The 16,436-nt window shown below is 49.6% G+C and overlaps 1 protein-coding gene across 1 annotated transcript; it reads right to left on the bottom strand.

Annotated features, from left to right (window-relative positions):
- Nucleotides 1-442: 442 nt before the first annotated feature.
- Nucleotides 443-2,502, bottom strand: LOC104262379 (repetin-like). Its single transcript, XM_059832415.1, has 3 exons — nt 2,365-2,502; nt 1,696-2,011; nt 443-1,245 (listed from the first exon to the last, which is right to left on the bottom strand). Exons 1-3 carry the CDS (start codon nt 2,500-2,502, stop codon nt 443-445), a joined length of 1,257 nt encoding a protein of 418 aa, XP_059688398.1.
- Between the last annotated feature and the right edge of the window lie 13,934 nt (nt 2,503-16,436).

The raw sequence follows: 16,436 nt of genomic DNA, 5'->3' as shown, positions 1-16,436 counted from the left end.
AGCAGCAGCTCCTTTAGGCTATCCATCCCCAAGACACACCTGCCTCTCTGCAGCCGTCCCACCATCTGCACCCTGGAGCAATCTGGCCGTATGTCACGCAAGGGACGGACGCTCAGGTCCTCTACACCACATCATGTCTAGCCGGCTGTTTGCTCAAAGCCAGGCCGAGGGCACGCTTGCAGCAACACACCGGGACACGGTGCTCTTTTGCCTTCAGATTTATTGCTTTGCTTACACAGGCAGAAGCATCCTAACACAGAGTAAGAGGGAAGGTCTCTAGTCATGCATAGCTCAGCGCACACCCGGGGTGTGAAGCCCAGGGTTAATAAGGAATTGGACAAGACATCACAAATAGAAATGCAAAAAACAGAGTGGGACTGGATAAAATGTACCTCCTCGCAGGGGGCAACAGCCTCACTTAGGCAGGGGCTTGTTTCAGCCTTTACTGCTGTAGCGGCCACTGATACAGAGACTGCAGGACCTGTTGCTCTATAGTGGGTTGTCTTTGGTGATGAGCGTCTTGTTGCAGTTGTGCTGGACGAGACGGAGCTTCTGCCCCGCTGTGCTCCTGCTCCAGCACCTTGGATTCAGGGAGCTGATGGAAAGCTGGGTCATGGTGTGTTCCCCAGGGCTTGGGATCCCGACGGGGGCTTGCACCCCGCTGTGGGGGCAGCAGCTTCTGGGTCTTGCTGGGGCTGGGGTCCTGCTGAGGGGCCTCGCACACCTGGGTCTTGTTGTTTGGGTCTCTTCCTCGTGTCTCAGAGGGACAATTCAGGTCCTCCTCTGCTGACTCTCTCTCTGGACTCAGATGGTGGTTTGAACCCTGTCCTGGTGACTCAGTTTCTTTGGCCTGGTGGGTTTCTGGCTCCTGTTTTGGTGTCTCAGTCTCTTCAGCCTTATAGGTATTTCTGTCCTGCTCTGTGGTTGCCGTGTCCAGGATCTCTCCTCTCTTTGGATCCTCTTCCGGTGCTTCAGTACTGTCATCCCGATGGGTGTCCCAGTCCTGCTTTGGTGTCTCACCCTCCTGGGTTTGATGGTTGTCCTGGTCCTGCTTTGGTGTCTCACCCTCCTGGGTTTGACGGTTCTCCCAGTCCTGCTTTGGTGTCTCACCCTCCTGGGTTTGACGGTTGTCCTGGTCCTGCTTTGGTGTCTCACCCTCCTGGGTTTGACGGTTGTCCCGGTCCTGTTTTGGTGTCTCACCCTCCTGAGTTTGATGGTTGTCCCGGTCCTGCTTTGGTGTCTCACCTTCCTGGGTTTGACGGTTGTCCTGGTCCTGCTTTGGTGTCTCACCCTCCTGGGTTTGACGGTTGTCCTGGTCCTGCTTTGGTGTGTCACCCTCCTGGATTTGACGGTTGTCCCGGTCCTGCTTTGGTGTCTCACCCTCCTGGGTTTGATGGTTGTCCTGGTCCTGCTTTGGTGTCTCACCCTCCTGGGTTTGACGGTTGTCCTGGTCCTGCTTTGGTGTCTCACCCTCCTGGGTTTGACGGTTGTCCTGGTCCTGCTTTGGTGTCTCACCCTCCTGAGTTTGATGGTTGTCCCAGTCCTGCTTTGGTGTCTCACCCTCCTGGGTTTGACGGTTGTCCTGGTCCTGCTTTGGTGTCTCACCCTCCTGGGTTTGACGGTTCTCCCAGTCCTGCTTTGGTGTCTCACCCTCCTGAGTTTGATGGTTGTCTCGGTCCTGCTTTGGTGTCTCACCTTCCTGGGTTTGACGGTTGTCCCGGTCTTGTGTCTTTGTGTCCTGGTCCTGATTGTTCACACCCTGCTTGGGTACCTGCTGGTTTCTTGAGACCCCCCCCGCTGTGCAAGGCCCTGGTGACTGCTCCCCGCCTGCCTTCTCTTGCGCTGGCGGCTCTTGACCATCTTCTGGCACCTGGTGCTGCTGGAGCGGCTTGTAACAAGCCTTGGCCACGCAGAAAACTAGGCTGAGCAACTCGCTGAAGTCAACCCTGCAGTTGCTGTCATCATCCAGGAAGCACAACACCTTCTTGATGGTTTTGGGGTCCTGGGGGTTCTGTAAAGAAACAAATGGTGTTGGCAAAGCCTGTGAGCCATTTGTGCCATGTCTCTAGGAGCTCTCCAGTGGTCTCAGGGCAGAAATCCATCCCCATGCCCCCAGCCCAAGGGGCTTGTGTTGCTCCCTGCACCGAGCTCTACAAGCTGCTGGCAGTGGGAGAATGAACAGCCTCTCCTCTTCCCCGCAGATCCTGAGCTTTGAAGGCATCTGTGCCTTTCCCAGAGAGCCAGGTGTCCTGTACACCCGCTCGGGAGTGCATGGCTTTGCCCACCCCGCCGCACTCCTGATCCCAGCCCTGCAGCCAGAAGGCACACCCGTGGCAGGCGCCAGCTGCGGGGCCGGATCCTCACCTCCATCGCGTCTGCAAACTCCTGCTCGATGAGCTGCCTCAGCTCCTCCCTGCTCAGGGGGCTGCAGTTGCCATCGCTTCTGGCAGACCTGTAGAACGCAGCAAGGATGCCATTGATGTTTTCCTGGAGCTGGGCCATCTCCCTGCAAAATTGAGGCAGCCTGCGAGAAAAACACAAAAAGGGGCTTTTTTTTTGTTGTTTGCTTGGTTTCCAGATAAGTCACACTTAAACAGCAGAGCTGGACAGGCAGAGAGAGAAAGAAGAGCCAGAGGACACAGATAAAATGAAACAGTATAAGGGAAGGGAAAGAGAGCGCAAGAAGGATCTCACAAGAAAACAAATTTGAAAAACGAAACTCAGAGATGGCTGGGTGTGAGGACCTGCAGGTGATGGCTGGAGAGGTGAGGGAAAGCGAGAGCCGAAAGGCTGGGGGCACGCAGTAAGAGAGGAGAGAAAAAACATCCCATTTGGCTTTCCCTGGAGCAGAGCAGAGCTGCGAACGGAGGTCGTCTCTAACGAACCATGGAATAGTGTATTTCCAGATTTCTTTTATTATTTTTTTTTTTCCTTTAGGAGATCTCAGCAGTGGCAGCTCCAGGGACAACCTCATGGCCAGAAGCTCCTGCTTTCCTGCTGGTAGCAAAGTCAGACAGTGTAAAAAGTCTGTCCAGGCTTACCTGGGCGAGGAGCAGGAGCGCTGAGCTTCAGGAGTGTAGTCTGAAGCAGATCAGCTCTCGGCCGTCTTATATACAGTTCAGGATCACAGCCTGCATCTTCCAGAGGAGACACCCCTTCAGCAGGGCGACCTGAAACATCTCTCACCCAATTACATTGTCATGCCCCTGTCTTCGCTTGTCTCTTTCTCATTAACTTCTACTCTGATGCTTTTCTCTGGAGTTAATGCATGATCCTTCCTAAGCTTGCCCCACCTGCAGACACACTTCACAGGAATTTAACAGAAAAGGCTATTTTTACCACTGGAGGATTTAGTTTAAGGTGATGCCTGAGCAACGCCCGGGCCTCTTGTGTTCGGCAAATGTGTTTTTGAGAAGGAGATCCCCAGTGACTGACACGCAGGGGAGGACACCGCCCGGGAGTGCTTGCATGGTGGATAAAGAGGAAAGAAAACAAAGGAAGAAAAATGAGGATATTGTGATGCCAAGATTAATGTGATTCCTTTCAGAAACTCCCTCTTCTGGATCCCGATGGGGAGGTAGGCATCGAGCAAAGAAATCTTTTCAAACAGTGCCACCAAGTGGCACTTGGAGTAGGACAGAGGGGTGACAACGCGTGTCCCAGAGCCAGAGAGCAGCTGGGACTGTGGGCATGCTGGGCTGCAGTCACCCATTTACCAGAAGGGGAAACTGAGGCAGGTGGCAAGGAAGGGACTTAAACTCCTCTTGCTGTGTCCAGCACCAGTCCCCGCTGCAACCCCGTGTCCTGTGGGTGAGGCCACCATATTGGTGCCCAGTGGGTTCACCGGGAGCCCCACGGGCCTAAATGCAGTTATTGCTGTTTCCTCAGGAAAATAAAGTTTATATCTCCCTATTCTGTCTTATCTCCCCCCAGGTGCTCCAAATGCCGTGTGACATGAACATTGTTTCCTAGGCACTTTGAGTAAGACTTTCAGGTGTCCTCACTTTAGCTTTCTATTTCTTAAAGTCCTTTTCTTGGCCAATATGTGGTTAATAAGAAAGACTGGAAAAAATGATATCAGAAATCCATGTAGCTTTTAAAGTACAAGGTGCTTTGGGCACAGAAACTAAAATACATCCAGTTTTGTACTAAAAAAAGCACTTTCAGGAAAAGGCCCTGGCTTCCCCCGTGCCTGGCAGGGGAAGGTTAATGGGTCCCACTTAGTTTATGTGAAATCCTTGCAGGTGTCCATGGAAGGGCTTGGAGAGGATAACTATGGGAGGCTGCAGGGTCAGGAAGGCTTTGCAGGCTGTCCTGTCCTTCGGTTGTGTGCTGAGTCCTCTTGAGCTCAGGGCTTCTTTTTCTCTGGCTGGTTCTGTCTGAAACCATGCCCTTTCTTTAAGCTGAGAGGTTTCTAATATATCACAGTTTTGATCCCAGGTGCCATTAAGCAGCTCTTCCGTCAGCCCGAGTGGCCACTGCCCAGGGAGGAGCTGTGATCTCCCGGGCAGGACTCTTTTATTTCTATATATCAACCTTTCGACTGTACCCGCGTGGAAACGCACCACTTTCCTCTAACATGTGGCATGTTTGCTGCTAACCTCCTCATTAAGTTGCAGTGAGGGTGGGGGGCAATTACTGGGGCACCTTGGAGAGGCAGAAGTGTTTAGGGTGTTCTTGCTGAAGTTATTTCTAGTCAAACCACCCAGACCCTGAGCAGGGCGGTTTCTCCTCTTGTAGACAACTGTAGACAATAACAGCTTTACGTTGTATAGGATTTCATACGTGCTTTATGCAGCAGAAGAGGTTAGAGGGTCAAATGATACGTGAAGAAGTTCAAAGTGCTGCAGAACAGAAAAGAGAAAAACAGCAATTTCAGCAGAGCTTGCAATAAATCGTGTTGAATCCAGGGAGCAGAGGGCAGGTGCTTCTGAGACTTGTGCTAATGAAATCACATGAAACTTCAGTGATGCTGCCTTGAGAGCTGTGAAATAGGAGGGGAGGCTTTGCCCAAGCTCCCACCTGGTTTGCAATGGTGCTGGGGGGTTTGGAAGAGGCTTGGGATGGGGCTGGGAGGGGTTGCTCTCTGGAAAGGTCTGGAAAGAAGCTGATCTTCCCAGGAGTTCCTCTACAACAGAAGAGCGGCTTTTATGCTGCTCTTTACCCTGAAAACTGCTCTTCCAGCAGAGCCAAATTGCTTAATACAATTAGCTCATGATGCCTTTGGCAGAGATAAAGCTTGAGCTCCAATTTCTCTGTTTTCAGCCAATATCAAAAGGGGCTAGCAGCCTCCGAGGCTGTGCCCCATTTGGTTAGAGATTCCCGGGCACCCCAAGACCTTCAAGCCGTGCCGGTGTTGGAAAGGCATCATTAGCACCACAGCTCAAATTTTGGGGCAGGAGGGGTAGTGTCTTGCTTTAGCATGATTGATTGCTCCTTTCCCCGTGATGCCATCCGCACTTGAGAGAAGAATAAATACTTTGGGAGTTTGTGCTCGAAGCAGCCGAAATGCACGTTAATTGGGGCTGGCTTTCCAAGGTGGATTTACCATGGATACGTGGAGGTAAGGGGCATGGTGTGGCAGAGGAGGGAACAAGTCTGCAGCGCTTTGTTTACTTGCCAAACTCACTCCACTAATATTCACGGATCTCTGAGGTGTATTTGCTGACGGAGCTCTGTTTTCCAAGCTCACCTGTAGAAAATGCGTTGGGGCAAACCAGCTTCTCTGGATAGGCAGTGTGTGTTCAGGCTCAGCCTGCTGGTAAAATGCTCTCTGGTTGCTTTCTTCAAGCAGTTTGATCACCTAATTTTATCCACATTTGTCCAGTCCACCTTTCTTTCTGTTTCTTGGGCAAAAGGATATTCTAAGCACTCTGGTCTGTGCCTTCACACGAGGGGCAGCTGTGGTTGCCCGGGCTGTGGACCACAAAGCTGGGATGGGTTTGGAGGGGTGATGTGCACCAGGGCTGGGTGAAGCTGGAGGTGACCCCCGGCTCACGGCAGCACTGGGACTTTGGGCACGGTCATTTGGAGCAAGAGCCATGTCAGATGTGCAGAAAAAAAAAAGAAAGGTGTGGAAAATCTAAGTGTGTATGGTTACGCAAGAGCTTTAAAATAATTTAGTAGCTGCTATTACAACCATGGTGATTGCTGAAGATCTACAACTTGGGTCACGCTTAAATTTCTCCTGCTGTATTTTAATGTGTAAAACCATTCAGGTTCACCGTTCAGGTAAACCAACCTCACCTGAAATTCTTTTCTTTGAAAACATAACTAGAAAACTGGTGCCTCCTCAGACAGCCCAGGGTTATTTGGGAGGTTAAAAGAAAAAGCCAATGCCTGGTTGGTGCCTGCACTCTGTGCAGCAATGGGACCCAGAGGTTTTCTTTGGAGTTATTGCCTTCCTAACATGCCTCCTTTGCCTTTTCCTCCTGCTGTTTCCTTCCTTCTTTTACCTGCTGAGACCTGAGGGCACTTTACACCGAGGTTCAGGCTTACCTCCCTTTTCCTGCCCCATTTCATACATGAAGCGTGATTCCTAAACTTTCCCAGGGCTGGAGCCCATTATACAGAGAGTTTTATCGCTACATCTATGTCATTATCAGGAATTAAGCTAATTGGAATAAAATGCTGTATTTTCCTATGCTGCTTAGGCATTTCAGCAAGTTATTTCTGTTGCAACCTTCTTTATTGTTAATTCATTGTGACATTAAGAAGTGTAATACATCAGCTTTTCTCTAATACATGTTTCCACTTTTTTACATGTTAATGAGCATATTTAACATATTTCTTCAGAGATAATTGGATTCTAAGACTCTCTGTGGTAATGCACTGAAAGCCAGCTAGCAATGCCTTTAATATCTAAAAGACTCTTTCTGCATTTGAATAATCCCACAATTAAAATTAGGAATTAATCTCTTGGCTGAAACAAGGCTTTTGAGGATACTTTTCTTGTTTTGAGACAGTTTTAATACATATGTTAACTACACTTATGGAGAACTTAATTAAACCCTTCCTTTGCATTTGTACCCCAGAACTCACAAAGGGGCACAGGTATCTCAGATGTCTTTGTTCCTCTCACCCATTGATCCTCCTTGTGAAGGCAGGGTTTTTCTGTGCTTCCTTTGCTTACAACTTATCCAGCCGGCTGTTTTAATTCAAAACATAGAAGCAATAATTGAGTATATATTTTTTTTTTCTGAAGGTGCAAAGGAACTCACAAGTTTACTTAAACAGCTCTGCGTGTGGAAAAGCAAAGGAAATTATGAGATGTAGCTAGCCAGCACATAGAGGGCACGTATGAAATTCTGTATCTCATTTTAAGCAAATCTTCAGCAATTAGAGACTAAGAATAAACCTAATGTGGAAATAGGGCAGGGAAGAAGGTGAGATGAGATTATCCCACATTTATTGCTATGAAGAATTATTTCATCTCCCTCTGAAGGCACCTGCTTTTCACCGTAAGGAAGAGGACGACCCCCGGAGAGGCAGCATGCTGTATGGCAGTCCTTCATCCCAGATGTTTGGGAATGCTGTTAACTGACAGATGATCAAGACAAAATTAATCACGCAGCTACTACTTATTACCTCCAGCCCAGAAGACTCCAAGTTCTGCTTTTTATCTGTCATCAGGAAACGAGCTTTGACCCTGCCTGTACGTTCCTTGCCTTTCAACTTCTCCAAGCTCCAGCAGGACATGTCCTCCTGCCTTCCCGTGCCGTGCACCACCAGAGGACGCTGCCTGTGTGCATGCACCGTCACACGCGTGCATGCTTACTGTGGGTGCCCAAGCCAAGCGTGTGCGTGCACAGACACACCTGTGCGCGTTTGGTGTGGGCAGCTGGGACGCCAGCCCTGCCGTCAGGTCTGCTGCCCGCACCCAGACCTTGCTCAGACGCGCTCCCTGAGCCAGCCACGGGGTTTAGCTATGGAAAATCAGCTTCTGGGCAGAGCTCTGACTGTGAACCAGCTTTTTGTGGTAGTGCTCAGAGGCTGGGCAGGTGTAGCAGCCCGGCTGCGAGCACTCCTTTTTGTTTTTCTTCCTGTACTATATCATCTTGAGCTTGGAGCCATCGCTCCTGCCACGTGCGGGGACCCTGGCGATGGAGGCAGCAGCAGTTTGCTTCTGCCACTCGTGCACCCATGGAGCTCGCTGCCTCATCCCAGGGCTGTCAGCGGAGGAGGTGGGCTGGGATGGGATGGGACAAGGCAGTTGGCTCAGCTGTGGTCTCTGCTGGCTTGCTCCACTTGACAGCTGAGGGTTTGATGTCACCTCTTGTGGCCGTGGTGGAAGTGAGTCACGGGATACACTCATTTCGGCAGCTCCCCTTGGTGGTGGGGCCAATTTTGGTGCCTTTGCCCGTTAGCTTCCTCACTGCCCATCACATCACCAGGAGAATTTCAGGTCCTTTGGTAGCTCGTTTTCAGAGGAAGCTGCAATTTTGGGCAATGGCTTGAAGTCTCAGGTTTAGTTTCTTTCCTGGTTGGGGTGGTAAGCTGCTTTCTGCTGTCCTGAAAAGCAGCTCTGGCCACCAAGGAGTGACCACAGGAGCATCGAGGGCAGGTGGAGAGGAAGCCACTAAGAAGTGCTTAGGGGTGGCTGTGCTGCAACAACGGGAGTGTCGTCTGGAGCAGAGGGTGGAAGGGGGCAGAGAGGACGTGTTGGGAAACACGACTTGATAGAAACCCCACCAAAGCCAGGCTGGGCAAGGTGCCGCTGGGGAGGAACAAAGCATTGTGTCGGGCTGGCAGCTGAGGACCAGAGCGGGTGCTCTGGGGCAAGACGGAGCTTGCCTGGCAGGGATGCATATCTGGTGACAGTACGGCAGCACTCAACGAGGCGAACGGTGCAGGTCTGGAAGCTGCTTGCACAAGGCTTGTGGGGTGGCAGCAGGGTGGAAAGCCAGGCAGTAAGCAGGCTGATGCACCTTGTCCTGCACTGTGCTACCTGTACTGCTTGCAGGAATGCAACTCCTGCCTGCCCTGCCCACCCGTCTCCTTTTTTTCCAGGGATGTACAGACAGAGAAATCACCTGCTTTCTTTTTTTCAGAGGGGTTCATCTTTCTTTAGCCTGGCTTTCCCAAGAAATAAAGCTTCTAGGCTCCCAATTTGAATATCCTAACCTATTATTTGCAAGAAAATTTGACACAGTGGCATAGTTCAAACAAATGTTAAATCTCTACTAGTTTCATGAAAATCAGTAGAGGCTTGGTTAATGCTGCTGTAGTAGGAAGGGCTAATTGGTTCTCCCTTCATCGGGCTGTTGAACACAGGACAGACGGTGGAAACCAGGCTCTACCAGTTCTGCCTGTGGCCTGCCTTGTTTAAGAGCAACATTTCTGTTTGTTTACACTGGAAAGGTGAGCACAGGGGAAGGTGTGCTGGGCTCTGGCAGGCTCCCAGCCATTCTCAGAAACTTCTTGCCCAGGTGAATGTTTGTGCTGAAGTTTAGTGCTGTGCCCGGCTCGAAACTGAGCCAGTCGCAGCTGACGGGCAAAAGCCACCTGGTCCCGAACCCACCAAGATGCTGGATGGGAGCCTGAAAACCAGAAGGGAAAAAACAGGATGAAGAAATAGGGAATTTGGAGCCAATGTGGCAATGGCTGAACTCGTTATTTTTGTTAAATGCTTCCTTTAGTGCAGCTCGTGTGTGTTTTGAAGAGTTACTTTGATGTGCTAAGGGGTGCTGACCTCTCTGTTTTTAGTAAAGTGTGGGAGATGCTACTTTTAACTGGAATTCTCAGTCTCCTCTCCGTGCCTGGAAGACCCTCTGGAGCTGGTGACTCAGGCCAGGAGAATGTGGACTCCAGACAGGCACCGCTCACAAGTGCAGACATGGAGCAGTTGACCTGCTCTGAAGGACTGGCTTCCTAAAATGACTCACCCGGCCCCATGAAATAAGCAGGACCAGCCCTGGGGTACTGCTTATGGTCCTTCATCTCAGTACCAGCTGAGATGTCCATACACAAGCTCCCAGCCTTGTTGGCTGTGCCCGAGAAATGAGGTCCTCGACTTTTGTTTGCAAACAAAGTTTGGCCAAAGCCACGTTGGATGGCGTTTTGTCCTTTCCTTCCTCTCCATAGGAAAGGGATAAATTACTAGCTGATATGTTAGGAATGCCACGATCACACCTGCTGCCTCTCTTCCAGCTGTACCAATTACACTCCACCCTGATGATGATGAGGTGTCACAAGGCAGGAATAATGACAGATGAGTGAGGGGAGGAGATCATGGCGAGGGGAATATGAGAACCGTCAAAGGAATGAAGAGCTGGGGGAAGGCAATGAACAGGCTGTTCATGAGTTTTGAGATGCAAACACAGTACATCCCCAGATAACATGGACCAGTGAAAGGATCTAGCTGGATCTGGTCCTCTTCTTGGTGGCTTTACACCAGCACTGCAGGCCCGGGACTGGGATCAGGGCCCTGCAGCCCAGCCACAAAGACCATCTCTGGCCCAAATTGCTTGAATAAAGAAATGCTCACTGAAGTTACGGTCGGTGCACCCAACAAAAAGGACAAGTTTTTCTAGGTTTAGTTTTCATCTAAAACGTAGTATACTTATGGCCCTGGGTGGACTGTGGAGTCCTTTAAGGGGCTAAAGAAACCTTCACCTTGGTCTTATGAACACCTCCAGCTTAATGACACTTGAGGAAAAGAAACTCACTTCTTTGCCTGCTGAGCGGCTGCTGTGCTGGAGGAAAAGGCTTAGTCTCCAGGTCTTGTTTTATAGTTGTTGGTAAGCACTCAGAAGCACCCAGCGTGATGCCAACAAACTCTGAGCATCAGGATATGGGTATTTGAATGTCAAATCTGCTGGGATGGAGTACACAGTGTTGGCATTACCATAAATGTTGCAGTTGCGAGGGGAAGCGCCAGCCGGGGCGATGCAAAGTGTGTAATGAGAAGTTATTTTCGTAACTGAGATTATGTGGGAGAGCACAACAATTTGTAAAGGGCAGCCTAGCAATACGGTGTCAAAAGAGCATCTTGTAACAATGTGCTGAGCTTATCTGACTTTGCAAGGGCATATTTGGTACTGCAGTAAACAGTATTCCTCTGCTTATCGTCCTTCCTGGTTCATCTTTAGTTGTCATTTTTATGTTACTATAGGCTATCTTCACTAACGTTTGATTTATAGGTGTTTCCAGAGTCTAATACTGCAGATCTAATCTAACTCGCAGAAGAGTCTTATTACAACATAATTGGTGATATATGTAGTTTCAGGCATGGTAATCTGACATAGTGTCTTGAGAATGATATCCATTGATTTATTTACTGGGTAAAAAACAGAAACAGCTGACAATCTTTTCAGATTCATCAAGATTTATTCCCTCAATCCAATAAGCTGCGATTATTGCTACCCTATAAGGACTTGTCTCATCTCTTTGCAAATACACAGAGAGCGCTAACACATAGAGATATTTTATTTGATGTGCGTATGGAGGCAGAAAAACCCTTTCTAACAGAGGATCTTAAAGACCTAGCAAACAAAGTGCCATAATCCAATAAAAACAGCTTTCATTGAGCAGCTGTTTATGGATGCCTAGGCTGGTTCTCATCGTTTTTCCAGGCTGCCCTGAGCTGGATTGAGCTCTTCTTGCAGCGGCACTAAACTGCTGTATCAGCAAACAGCAGCTCGTGACCAAGTGCCACCGGGAGCCCTGGATGGTGGCACCGAGTCTGGTAGGGCTGCTGGGCAAGAAACGTCACATGTTACATCAATTACATGGCAGGCAACTGCAGAAATAATTGGCATATCCTTCTCCCCCTGGTCTTTTGATAACTTTTTAAAAGCTTTATCCATCTACTGCATCAGGTTGCTGCTAATATTTAGAGAGATAACTCTGGTTCTGGGGAAAGCTGTTACGTGACGAAAACTTTTAATTACACAGAGTTTTACCCAGTCTTCAACTGGACATTGTGCAACAAAACTCCCATTTCTCAGCATTACTCTTCTCCTGGTGTTTTCTGCAACTTCTTTCTATTCAGCGTTTGCTCTTTCTTCACCCTGTCATTTTATATCTCCTTAAAAGACCTTTCTCAAGCTATGTTAAAATGATGCCTTTGAGCTACTTTTCTCAATATTCTCATAATAATTTCAACCTAAAAGCCCATTAAGAAAAAGCATAGAAAACCCAAAGGCAAAATCATAACTGAATTCAAGACAGACTATGAAAGTATTTATTTGCATGTGGGAAGTAAAAAGGTTGAAGATGATGAAACGGGTCTCTGAAGGCAATTAATACTTGCATTACACTTTTGCCATTAGTATTGCAGTTAACATTAGGCAATAAAAATAAGAGCCATAATTAACAGATGATTGAAAAGTGTTTTTTATTTAACATGAAACAATTTTCTCTCTTGTTGTTACACCCGAGAAACCAAGAGACTCACCAGAGGAGGTCTCATTTATGCAGGGAAACCTCTTCTTTACTGTGTGCCCACTGATGCCACTCTTACTTCTTTCCTCGCAGCCAGTTTTGACACCTGGAAAGGCACCGCTCCACGATGGCGGTGGTGCGGGTGTTCAGGCGGAAAGGTGTTCGCTGGGATGGGCGGGCGCCGGCACCCTTAGCTGTGCCCTTGGTACAGCCGGTGTCTGCGGGTCCCGCGGTGCCCTGGGGTGTGCACAGCTCCACGGTGCTCTGGGGTGTGCATGTCCCCGTGGGTTCTGTGGCGTTCTGGGACACACACGGCTCCATACAAATCACACTTTGGGATGTGCAGGGATCCACGCATGTAACTGAGCACTGATCAGGGCAGGGATCACCAATGATCACACCCTGAGCACAGCAGGGCTCCTCCGTGCGGGTGTCGAGCACCTCGAGGGTGTAGGGCTCCACAGATGAGACTGGGTGCTGCAAGGGGATGTTTTCCATGCAGGTCCCCACTGTCTCGGGGATGCAAGGCTCCACCGTCGAGATTGGTTGCTGGAGGGTGAAGGTCTCCACGCACGTCCCGGCTGTGTCAGGGGGGCAGAGCTCCACCGTGGGGATTGCGTGTTGGAGGGGGAAGGTCTTCGCACAGGTCCCAACTGTCTCGAGGGTGCAGGGATCCATTGCTGAGGTTGGGTACTGCACGGGGAAGGTTTCCACGCACATCCCAGCTGTCTCAGGGATGCAGGGATCCACTGGTGAGATTGCATGCTGGAGGGGGAATGTTTTCACGCATGTCCCAGCTAGCTCAGGGATGCAGGGATCCACTGGCGAGATTGCATGCTGGAAGGGGAAAGTTTCCACGCACGTCCCAGCTGTCTCAGGGGTGCAGGGCTCCACTGGTGAGGCTGTGGGGGGGAATGGGAAGCTGGTCCCTCCCTTGCTCTGCGGGGGCTCACAGGGGATCGCTGCTGGGCACACGCAGGCACCCACACATGGAGGTGCGCAGGAGTCGCAGGCAGCTATGTGCTCAGGGCAGCAGGCATCCCCGGGTATGGGGACAGCAGGAGGTGGGCACGTGGGCCCAACCTGAGGGCAAGCATCCAGGCAGGTGGCTGCACCCTGACACGGGCAGGGATCCACCTGGAAAGTCTGCTCAGGACAGGGATGCACGTCCTGCATGGGGCAGGCATCCAGGTCCATCACGGCACAATGCGATGGGCAAGTGTCGGTGTGCGCAGCCTCCCCTGTGCAGGTAGAAGGGGGCAGGCAGGGCAGCTTGCACTGGGAAGACATCTTTCTGCACTGCAGGCAAACCTGAAAGGAAAAGAGCAATTTGGTGTCTACTAACCCAAAGCATCAGACATTTCATATTCTTGGCTGGTGAATTCTTCAGCAAGATGCTTGCAGTTTGTGCCACAATTTGGTCATTAAATAAGGAATAGAGAGAAAATTTGCTGTTTTTTTTTTTTTTCAAATTCTGCAACCACTCCTTATGAAAAGAAAGAAGTTTGATCATTCTGTTTTTCTGTATAAACTTCCAAACTCAGCTTTTCTTTCAAAATCTGTTTTCAGTCAAAAAATTTCATCCTAGCAGCATTTTCTTGCACAGGTAGCAGTGGATTTGATTAACATTTTCAGCAGGTTTATAAACTTCAAGTTAACCCCCTCGCTTTTCCAGATGTTTTCTCCGTGTTCTGAAACTCCCTTGTAGGGGAATACCTATCTCACCGCAGCTGCAAGAGGTGCAGCTATCGCTGTCCTACCTTTACCGCAGCTAAAAGCAGCAACAGGCTAGACAGGTAAAAGAAAGATGTAGTTGTTCAGGTTTATCGTGAGGCTAGGCACTCTTACCTGGGACCTTGGCCGCTGCCGTACGCGATGCTGCAGTCACTTTGCCGCTTAGACGATAACTACACGCACAGCAGTTTTGGCTCCTTCCTGCCGTGTAGGCGCTCAGTGAGCAAGACAGTGTTTTATCCCTCTAAATCCAGTGCTGAGACAACAGGAAGCGTTTTGCAGAGCATCCATGGGAATTACAGCAAAGTAAGTGCGAAGGAGGAAGATTATTACTCTTTCAAACCCTTGTCACCAAGAAGGTGTGAGAGCCGATAAACAATTTCCCTTATGCGGCTGGTAGCAGTAATCTATTTCAGCACATAGTAGAACATTAACACCAGCAATAGGCTTAGTTCTGTACAATCCTGAAGATACTTACCCAGCTCGGTATCAGCAAATAAAGACGGCGAGCAGACACAGCAACTTTAAGCTGGGATCTGCCTTGTATATTCAAGAGCCTGGCCTCCGGAGATGGGGTGCCCCAGGCACACAGACAAGCTACCCTTGGCTAACCCAAACCTGCTCCGCCTCTGCCCTGTGAAGGATTATTTGACTAATTATTTTTAATGGAAACCGGCTATTTCCGCGGCTGTAGCATAACCTCGAGTGCGCAAAGAGGGCTTGCAAATTCACGTGTCCTTTCAGCGGGGCTGACGTCAGAGAAGAATTTGGGAAATGAATGGACGCTCGGCTTGCTCTGAAATAGTCGGCCAGTCATGGGTCAGTTTTTCTGTGACGGTAAAACATCCTCCAGCCCAACACATCCTGCAGGCCATTAGAGACAGGATGGGATGTGGGATCTGGGGGATTCTTTTATTTTTAGCCACATCTGACCTCTTTTTGTCACTGCGGCTGTCCTGTTCAGCAGTGGTGCTGCCGGTGGTAGTGTCCTGACGTGCTTCTGGAAACTCTTATACCATCACTAGTCTCGTGATGTTTTGCATTTTCTCCTAAAGCTCTGACTCAAATAGCATAACACTACCCCATCGACATGGTGTTGCCTTTATCCTCATGTAGTTACACCCCTGAAGAGCAGATGGGTGCTAGCAGGGGTGACCACCACCCTTTTCCCTTCAGCCCACTGGTTTAACAAAATCAGCTGAATTATACTAAGGGTTAATTCAAAACACTGTGATCAGCAGCGAACTGGCAACCCAAGCAGTCACACATCCCAAATTTATTTATTTTGACTTAAGTAACCAAAAGCCACTACATTGGACACCACCGTGCTCAGCAGCATGGACATGCACATTCAAAGGGAGAATAGTGTGCAGACACAAGAACGCACCTTTGTCTCCAGATGAAATATGCCCTCGTCTCTGCTTGCAAGTAATACTGGTTCGATGTTTGTGTCACCAAGTGATTTAAGGCTAGTTCGGAGTGAGCAGAGAAGGAGGTTTCAGAGTCTTTGATCTCTCGCAGGCAGTGCATTTGTTGGCTCTCCCTTCTCTCTTATAACAAGGGATTTTCAGACAAGAACGTCTTTACTTGACTGCAATTGTGGCAGGCAGAAAGCGGCAACTCCATGCTGCGGCAGTCATGCACGGTTCGCTATCTTTTGTGAACAGTGTATCTTGGCCTCGGTTTAGCCTGCTATATGCTAGAAATGTGCACAGCAAACCAAAAAGGGCCACTACCATGTACACTGTGGTCAGAGCACCAAACACAGATGGGTCATCACCCTGGAGCATCACTGCATAGAGGTGGGCCGCTGCAGGAGAAGTCCTGGAAAGAACCTAAGTGATGCTGAAGATCTTAACACAATGAAGCCTTCCCTGGCTGCCTAACTGCCAAAACCATGACAAATTTTGGTTATTGTAGCATACAGTACTTGGTTGAGAAGCAGAGATGTTATGAAGCTGCCCAGAAAACCTGGGTGCTCCCATGTACTGGGCTGCACTCTCCAGCGTTCACCAGCAGTTACAGGGGGGTGAGTGTTCCCCTCCGTCTGGCACACATCAGACCACGTCTGGATGTTGTGTCCAATTTGGGTTCCACAGCGCAAGACAGTCTCCAACAAACTGGAGTGAGACCGGTGGAGACCACCAAGATGGTCCAGCGGTTTTGAGGAGATGACGGATGGGGAGATGCTGAAGGACCTGCTCATCCTGGAAAGGAAATTACTTAGGGGAGATCCTGGGGCCCCTTTCAGCTGTCTAAAAGCTATTGACGGAGAGGCTTTTCTCAGAGGTGCCCAGAGACAGGGTGAGAGGCAACGA

The sequence above is a fragment of the Gavia stellata genome, chromosome 33, assembly GCF_030936135.1.
Source record: "Gavia stellata isolate bGavSte3 chromosome 33, bGavSte3.hap2, whole genome shotgun sequence".
Taxonomy (NCBI): Eukaryota; Metazoa; Chordata; class Aves; order Gaviiformes; family Gaviidae; genus Gavia; species Gavia stellata.
This window is presented reverse-complemented; position numbering and strand designations above follow the sequence as displayed.

Coding starts and splice junctions, on each gene's coding strand:
- LOC104262379 (XM_059832415.1), bottom strand. CDS start 2,502: ATGGCCCAGCTCCAGGAAAACATCAATGGCATCCTTGCTGCGTTCTAC. Junction 2,012..2,364: donor AGTTTGCAGACGCGATGGAG/GTGAGGATCCGG, acceptor GTTTCTTTACAG/AACCCCCAGGACCCCAAAAC. Junction 1,246..1,695: donor CAACCGTCAAACCCAGGAAG/GTGAGACACCAA, acceptor AAACCCAGGAAG/GTGAGACACCAAAGCAGGAC.